General features: G+C 43.4%; 1 protein-coding gene across 1 annotated transcript; it reads right to left on the bottom strand.

Annotated features, from left to right (window-relative positions):
- Positions 1–2,107: 2,107 nt before the first annotated feature.
- LOC311046359 (target of EGR1 protein 1-like) lies at positions 2,108–9,392 on the bottom strand. Its single transcript, XM_084058612.1, has 9 exons — positions 9,001–9,392; positions 8,003–8,043; positions 7,429–7,525; positions 6,737–6,895; positions 6,485–6,598; positions 5,789–5,937; positions 5,107–5,272; positions 4,212–4,716; positions 2,108–3,384 (listed from the first exon to the last, which is right to left on the bottom strand). The coding sequence occupies exons 1-9, from the start codon at positions 9,106–9,108 to the stop codon at positions 3,002–3,004; spliced, it is 1,722 nt and encodes a 573-aa protein (XP_083914738.1). The 5' UTR covers positions 9,109–9,392; the 3' UTR covers positions 2,108–3,001.

Genomic DNA, 9,392 nt, shown 5'->3' with positions numbered 1-9,392 from the left:
GTGTTTGTGTAATGTATTAGTCCATAGTGTTTTAGTCCCGTCTGTGGCCGAACGCTATTTCGCCTCCTCGTTTACTTCCTGTTTACATTGAGTGTAATTCCGGCCTTCACCGGATGCGCCCCCGTCGCTACCGCTCATTGGGAACTTCCGACAGATTCGGCCACAGACGGGATTAAAACACTTCTTTATTGAAAAATATGGATTAATACATTGCACTAACGAACCGGACACCTAGTTAACATTTGGGGCAAGCGGGTAAGCACCTTATTTTTTACATTTGTACGTGTTTGGAGAAGTATGGGCTTTACTTGATCTAAGGCTAAATGTGGGGTAACTTTTTTTTTGTATTAAATAAAAAATATTTCATGTTTCTAACTACGTATTTAGGAGTAAAGCAAAGGGACACTTATAGTATATTAAAGCATATACGTCTTACTAGTCAGGGTTCCTTTGTGTCACAACAAGAGTTAACTAACTAATGTCTCACATAACCCAGTGTCAGTGTGTTACATTTACTTTGCGTGTGTAACGGTAGTCTCTCCGTTTGTTGTTGTTGTTGGCAAACAACTTTATGGTGCACTACCGCCATCTTCTGGACTGGAGTGTGTAGGTCCCCAATCTACATCATTCAGGCCGTGACCCCCCAAAATAATCATATTTGAACTGGGGACCCCCCAAAATAATCATATTTGAACTGAGGCATAACATTTAGTTTGACCTTGTTCCACAGATAAACATTGTGAAAATACAAGCTCACAACACCTTGCAACGTGAGCTTGTAGATCTGCTACTTTCAACATTTTTACCTCGTTATATTATTTGACAATTTGGCCAATATTACAAAATACTTAGCTTTTTTTGAGGTATTAAAAAGGTCTTAAATGGTCACTTCACTGTCATCTGGGGACCCAGACCCGCAGGTTGAGAACCACTGATCTACACCATTTCAGGATCTAGGAGGGCATTCAGAGCACTTCATGTCTTCTCACAAGTCATTCATCTCAAATCAGACACTATAGAGCGTCGCAGTTCCCGCCCACTTCCTGGTGCCGGAAGTAAATACTCAATGCATTTTTCCCATTGACTTTTACAAAAATATTTATATAAATTAATTTAAGCCTAGAATCAAGCTATCCAGGATAGCGGTGAATCATGACCATAAAACGTTTGATTCTGTGAAAAAACTTTTTTGAAAACGGCAAAACAAAGGGTATTTATTAAATAAAGTATATCAGTAGTATATCATATCATTAAATATAAATTTTTTAAAAATCACAGAAAAAAAGGTTTTATGGTCATGATTCACCAGGATCCTGGATGGCTTGATTCTAGGCTTAAATTGATTGATATAAATATTTTTGGAAAAGTCAATGGGAAAAATGCATCGAGTATTTACTTCCGGCACCAGGAAGTGGCGGAACTGCGATGCTCTGTTAACAACACCTCTACTCTATTATTGCTGCTCTGAATAGAAGCTTTTTTTTTCTCTTTGTACCTATGATTGTTCGGGTTGATTTCCTGCACACATGTACCTATATGTCCTAGTACAGGGGTCTTCAACGTTTTCAGGCCAAGGAGGACCCCTTGGCTGAGAGAGAGAGATAAAGCAGGGACCCCCATTATATATTGTATCATTATTTTGTTTCCCCCATAGATTTCATAGGCAGCTTGATCGTTTCACAGCACTATCATGTTGGATTCATGTTAATGTGTATTTCCCAGACATTGAACCATGCACTTAAACAATACTTAGCAAACCTGACCTTTCACTCTGTACTTAGTCTGCTCTTTTTCCCCCTGTACCAAACCACTTTGGCTAAAGTTCGCCTCAGAATAGGGATGCTCGGTTGAAGTGGTTAATGTAAAAATGACACAAATATTGGGCGGACCCCCTGTAGTAACTCTGAGGACCCCCTAGGGGTCCCAGACCCCCTGTTGAAGACCCCTGTCCTAGTAGAGTTTACACATTGGTGTGCGTTTCACCCACTTTTGTTTAAAATTAACAAAGTATGTAAACCTAAGAAGACATAGTTCAGACACTTGCAATGCGTACATTTTCAAAACGCTTTCCTGTGATTTATAATGACACGACAGTCAGGATGTAAAAAAGTATTCAATACGGTACTTTAATTACTTTTCTACAAATACATTGTGCTCTGAAAAAAAAACATGATACATTCTGAAAAGAGCGTGTCCATTTGTATTGTAAGTCCTCTATCTAACTAACAGCCCGATTATGTCAACAAAGAAAATCAAACAAACTTAAAATTTGTACTATATAAAACAAAAGTGCTGACATACACATATCCCCTTGCTGGGTGGCGAACGGCCTTTTCCTGTGTTGTTGAAGCGCAAGGGGGCGGGGGGGGGGGAGAGAGTCAGCGCACTGAAGTCAAGGCACAGACTACTGTGTTGTCGACGGACAACAGATGCACGCTTATGAGAAACGACAACAATAAAACCTGGCAAAACAGTTGCGTGCATTAGCGCAAGATGAGGATATAAAAGGAAACATTCAGTCTAAATGTCCAGTTTGCTAATTCACAAAGTCCTACTGTGCCAGATAATCCCCACACCAAGAGAGTAAAAAAAGAAAAAAACGTTTCGGTCATTATTCAGTCCGACTTCACTGTAGCCTATAGGAGCCTTTTCATAAATGATATTTGTACTTAGGCTGTCCTGAAAGTTTATAACATTTAGAGAAATGTAAAGTTTCAAATACAAAAGTGGTAGCCTAGTAGTAGTTGTGAATGAGCAAACTGGACATTTAGACTGAATGTTTCCTTTATCCTCATCTCTTGCGCTAATGCACGCAACTGTTTTGCCAGGTTCTATTGTTGTCGTTTCTCATAAGCGTGCATCCGTTGTCCGTCAACAACACAGCAGTCTGTGCCTTGACTTCAGTGCGCTGACTTGCGCTTCAACAACACAGGAAAAGGGGGTTCGCTGCTGGGTGGGGGGGGGGGGTCTTTGAAATTAAAAGGTTTTGAGAACCACGGATCTACACGGTCCCTTGCTGTGCCCTCTCTGCCAGGGCGCTGGCTGCACTCTTGGCCCAAACCATCTCCATCTTGTGAAGGTGGGCCTTGGATGACTTGGAGAAGGTGCTCTTAACGATGTGCAGGGGAGCCGCCTTCCCGCTCAGGTACACCTTATTGATGCATTCTGGGAGCCATGAACCTCCCTTCTGCGTCGTCGTCGTCTTCTTCTCCCCCTCTTTTTCTTCTTCTTCTTTCCCTGCTCCTCTCTTACAGAGGGTGGTGGCGTGGGCGAAGATGTATCCGGTCATGAAGGCATCGAACCCGGCCCGGTGCGTGCCTCCTCCCTCTGGCTTCTTTTTCTTGACGTCCGCCGCAGGAGAGATGCAGCTGCCGTTTCCTAGGGCTGTCAACGATCAAACTTTACTTGACGATTTAATTGTCACATAAATAATTGTGATTAACGATTTATTCGTTTTTGGGCATTGAATAATGGAACATATAAATAGAAATGTCATTTCTGTTTTGGCTTTTAGGCTTCTGAGCTGACCAAAAACAGATATGACAAACAACTTTAATATACAAAAACTAATATAACTTTTTTTTTTAATCATATAGCGTAAATAGCCGATCTACAAGCTTACAGCACATCGCAAGGAGTTGTAAGCTCGTCGTTCAGCTATTTACGCTACTTTTTGAAAATATCTGAAAACATATGGACATTTTTCAACATACCGATTATGACGATTACGCAAAATTAGGCGATTATGTAATAATAGGCTCTATGCACAGCAGCCACATTGGAAAGTAATTGGGCCTCTTCCTTACTTCCTTCACAGGCTTTTACCAATGGTCCTAACGAAGGCTCCGTTCCATTCAGTGTAACACAGTGGTTCTCAAAACTTAACTTCAAGGACCTCCATAACTCTGAGTGTGTACAAATGGAACCAAATGGACCCGTAAGGGCCAAATGGTATTTCGTACACGCTCAGAGTTACACACCTGTAAGGGCCCATTTAGAACCCCCCTCAAGGAACAATGAGAGTGAGTCAACATGCACAATATCAGCACCCTGACTCTGTTTGACCGGAATGGAACAGAGCCTTCATTAGTATCATTAATATATTATATAATATTATTAATCCGGGAAAGAAAAGTGTCATTTTTAGATTTCTTCTTTCAATTTCTTCCCAACATGGCTGCTGTGCATAGAGCCTACTGTGACAGGCCTACCGTTTCCTCCTTCTGGTCCCACTGACTCCATTTTCACACCATTGCGTGTTTCGTCGTCAGGTGTGGTGGTGGTGCTGGGGACAACAGGTGTGGTGGTGGTGGGGACAACAGGTGTGGTGCTGGGGACAACAGGTGTAGTGCTGGGGACAACAGGTGTGGTGCTGGAGACACTGAGGTCCTCGCTCTCTCTGTTCTCCTCCATGCCGTCCGGTGGTCCCTGGCATGACTCGGCGGTCGCTGGCCGGTCCTGGATGGCGGCGGCGGCGACGTCGTCAACAGGTCCCTCTTCTTGGGGATCCACTTCCATGATGCAGGCCATTTTATTTTCGGGCGCGCCGTCAAAGACGGCCGAGCCTCCCTCCGCCTTCTGTCCTCCTTTCTTCTTGTCTCTCTTTCTCTTCCTCCTGCTTCTCCTGTCGTCCGTTCCCTTCTCGTCCTGATGGAGGATGAGGTCGATGTCGTGGGACGAGGTGCACTGGGAACCGTGGGGACACCAGCCGAATGCCTGACACATGCACACACACACACACACACACATGTCAGGAAATTCCTTTGACCTCAAGTTGTGTCAACAATCCTGGACTTAAGTCTGCTCCTTTACTGTTATTATTAGTATTATTAGTATTATGACTAACAAGTCATAATAATGTTATTAGTAACACACAATACTACTGCAGTAGTTACTAGTACTGCTAATAATCCTTAACAAATAACATTTTTAAGTAGAACAGAAACTGCAGCTATTAATCCCTTAGTAGAAGTAGTAGTGTGTTGGTTTTGGTATTAGTTGTAGTAACTGAAGTGAGTGTGAGTGATCTCCTAGCAGATTTCCTGAAGCTCTTTCATTACTTAATGACTTTATTGCTGCTGAGACAAAAAAAAACTATTCACTTACAGAGAAGCGCTCGCAAACGTTGCCGGGCTGCCCTTCAGGGGAGGCCATGGCCGGACATGCTCTGTAATCTACATAGTTGGACATCTGACCAGCGTACTGACAGAAGTCCACATGGACATGGGGTCCGGGCCGTCCTGACGCCACGCTGCGACTGGTGTCCAACTTACTGCAAAGGAGGATAGCAAGGAGAGAAATGATGTTTAGATGAGAAGCAGCTGATTTCACTATGAGCTGGTATAGATGTACCAACACTGGGATTATCATAATGTTATCTAGGTCAGTGGTTCCCACACTGGGTGTCGGGGGCCCTCAGGGGGGTCCCCTAAATGAGTCCCCAGCATACAACATACAGTGTAAGTGTATACAGGGGATCTGATTCTGCACATGTCTAAAGTTACAATTTAAGATCTTTTTAAAGGTTTCATGACATTCAGTTTTACAACTGTCTTTGTCATGGTCCTTCAAACGTGTATAAAAAGTTTTAACTGAAAATTCCACTCTAGTGAGCCATTCCAGGTGTTTTTCTCTCACATTTCTAAAGCCTTTTCAACTGCAATCCCAAGTCCCCAGTTTACATATGATTATTTTGGAGCAGGGTCGTGGCCTGAAAAGTTTGAGAACCAGTGATCTAGGAGGTCATCGAGCCTTATGCGATATATATATACAAGTTATCGGTGCTGACCATTTCTTGTAGGCGTACTCCAGATAGGAGGCTGTGAGGCGGAGCTGGAACTCCGTGGCGTACTTGGTGTCATAGACGCCCGCTGGGAACATCTCAGACAGGTCAGCTGTGAAGGTGGCCAGACGCTCAGGGAGGTGGGCATAGAAACACTGGGAGGAGAGGACAACAACAGTGTTGTTAACTGATGACAGTGCCGATGAATCATTATTTAACCCTTTTAACTTGAGCACAATATGAATAAATGTAAAATGCATGCCATGAACTTTATTCAGTCTTCTTCTCCTTTCGGCTGTTCCCTTCAGGGGTCACCACAGCAAATCATCTGCCTCCATCTCACCCTGATTTAGCTCTCACCCGGACTTGAACCTAACTATGGATTATACCGACAAGGGACTTTACTTTTTTTATTTGCTCTTCCTCATGGACCTACTTGCGGATTAAACCAGTGTCAGTCTACCTTATGTGGATTATGCGGTCGCCACGCACTGACGTTTTTGCCCCTTAATCCCCATGTACAACGCACTGACTTGTCTTTTGTGTTTTCTTCTAGCACCTTAACGAACGTCATAAGTATATCATGCAGAGTATGCATCTATCTTCTATGCTCATGCAACGTTATATCTTATTTCAGGTACCATAGATAATTTGTATGTTCTTTGAATGGAAGTGAATTGAAGGGTGAAGGAGAACACCTACCTGGTAGAGGAAGGCCATGTCAATGAGGCCGTTGTGGAGCACCAGAGGTTTCCTGGCACGGAGGAGTTCAGTGAACAACGCACGGACAGTCACACCCTGGTTGTCTGATCCTCCCTGGAAGAACCACGAGAGAGAGAGAAGAGAAACCATTATGCAGCATGCAGCAACAGGACGCCAGTGAAGGGGGACGCAGAAGGGACGAGATGTAGGGAGGTTGAAGACCAGCCGTGCAGCGGATTTTCTGGACCATACCTTGTTATTGCCTTTGCAGTACGGGACCCCCTGGGCATACTGCTTGTTGAAGTCAAAGCCGTGCTGCACCAGGAACTGCACTGACTGAGGCTCTATGATGTACTCCTCTGAACACAGCACCGTCAGGTTGTACACCTGGACCAGGTACGTGTCTGCAGCCTGACAGACAGACAGAGGGACAAAACGTAGATTTTTTAGAAGAACAAAACATGGAAGATGAGAAAATCATTTATGCTATTTAAACATTACAAAGTTATCAATTCTTATGTTCTACAGTAGCAAAGACAGCAAAAGAATTAAGGCTCAACAGAGCCAACATCAGTTATTAATTATTTGCTAAACCATATTGGTCTTGGCATCTGGCAGTTATGGGGCGGCCATAGCTGAGTGGTTAGTGAGCCCGCCTTGGGAGCCAGAGGCCCTGGTTGCCCCAGGTTCGATTCCAGGCCAGGCCAGCATATGTGTCAATGAAATGAAATTTGTCCCTGAGCAAGACTCTTAACCCCTAATTGCTCACAGGTTCTCATTGGAAACAAGACCGCAAGGACTTACATGTTCATAACACAGAGATCTGTGTAGATCTGCTCATTTCACTATTCATGATATGATGAAGTTAATCCTCTTTATGTAGCAGTGTGTTGGTTCTAGACAGAGAGTAAAGCGAAGGAACAAGGAACAACGTTTTGTCGTACTTTATCGTCCAGTGTTTTGTAGCAGGCGATTCCCAGGGAGAGGATGGAGCGAGAGCGAGCTGCATGGCATATGGCTTTATATCGCTCTTCTATGCATCTGAGAAGAGACATGAAATACACGTTAAACTTTAACAACACGGAGAATGTCTCTTTCTCGAGGCCTCCACAGACCAAGGTATTATCAGTCTCTCAAACCATTTGGCTATAGCAGTGGTTCTCAAACTTTAACATGTCAAGGGCCCCCAAAATGTATTTGGCCGTGGACCCCCATCTCAAAATCCAGTTGTTCGCTTATAAATATATGTATATTCAAAGGTTTGCAAAAATGTTGATTTACAACAGATCTACAAGCTCGTAGCTTGTATATGAGCAAAAGTATAAAAGGTTAAAGTGGTTTAAATTATTGTGATGCTATGTTAACACATTTAAGCTGGGGACCCCCTGGAACCCCCCCCCCCAAGGACCCCTGGGGGTCCCCGGACCCCACTTTGAGAACCAATGGGCTATAGGGCCATGTACTGAAGATCAATGCAAAGATGACCAAAAAAAAAAAAGAGAAGACGACCAAACTCACTCAGCCAACAGGGCTTTCCTGTTCCCAAGACCACTCAGCTCCTGAAGAGGACAGACAGACTGATTATCACACTGGCTGGCTACTTAAAGGGATATTTCACTTTCAAAAATCACTTTTCAAAAATAGCAGATCTACAAGCTCATGAGCTTGTATATCTGCTATTTTTGAAAGGAGCCCCTGGCCCCCTGGTACTCCTTCAAGGACCACTGGTGGTCCCCGGACCACTGGTTGAAAACCACTGTATTATGGTCTACTCAGGATTTTGGGAGCACACCCCGGACAGTTTAGCAGATCTACAAGCTCACAACGGGTCGCAAAGCAACGCGTTGTGAGCTTGTAGATCTGCTATTTTCAAATAGCCAAAGTATGTAGGGATAACTTGATTAATGCATGTTTTGTAATAATAATACACATCTACAAAGTAACTAGTAGATAAAGGGTGTGTGTGTGTGTGTGTGTGTGTGTGTGTGTGTGTGTGTGTGTGTGTGTGTGTGTGTGTGTGTGTGTGTGTGTGTGTGTGTGTGTGTGTGTGTGTGTGTGTGTGGTACAGCAGTGGTTCTCAAACTTTTTCATGTCAAGGACCCCCAAATTGACACTTATTAACCCGCGGACCCCCATTTGAAAAGATATGCCAGGGACCCCCATAAGAGAAGATTTTTTACGGCTCTAGCAGTGATTCTCAACCATTTTAATTTCAAGGACCCCCTAGTTTGACATGCATTAGGGCTACGGACCCCCATTTAATGGCATTTATATCACTTGGACCGCAATTTATATTGTAAAATCTATGTCAATTTAACTCTGAGAGTGTACAAATGGAACCAAATGGACCCTAACGGGTCCATTTGGTTCCATTTGTACACTCTCAGAGTTACAGACCCATAAGGGTCCATTTGGTGCCTAATCTATCATTTTGCTGGGGACCCCCTGAAACCGCCTCAAGTACCCCTGGGGGTCCCCGTACCCCACTTTGAGAACCAATGTAGTACAGTACTCACAGTATCTACTGCTATGAAGCAGGAGGTTCTGATGGCCAGCAGCATCGCAGGCCACAGCTCTTTAAAGTTATCATTCTGAACATCCACCACTGGGACTATCATATCCATCTGGATCAACAGGAGCTTAATTCTGTGTTTCTGCCAAATAAATGTACTTTATAACGATAATAAAATGAATTATTCCTGCACACCTTAGCTCAAAGCTAACTATGTTAGCAGTAAAGACACAGTAATGGTAACTTCTGACATATTGACTTGACTAAAATACTAATATAACTAATATCTGCTGTTGTTTTACTATGGCTTGTACTTGTGTTTCATTAATATTCCGTAGATGTATATATTATATTATAAGTGTGTGAGAGAGAGACACAACATGCAGAATGTAAACA

The sequence above is a fragment of the Gymnoscopelus microlampas genome (assembly GCF_963454915.1).
Source record: "Gymnoscopelus microlampas genome assembly, chromosome: 5".
Taxonomy (NCBI): domain Eukaryota; kingdom Metazoa; phylum Chordata; class Actinopteri; order Myctophiformes; family Myctophidae; genus Gymnoscopelus; species Gymnoscopelus microlampas.
The sequence above is the reverse complement of the archived record's forward strand: the minus strand, read 5'-3'. Positions and strand labels throughout refer to the sequence as shown.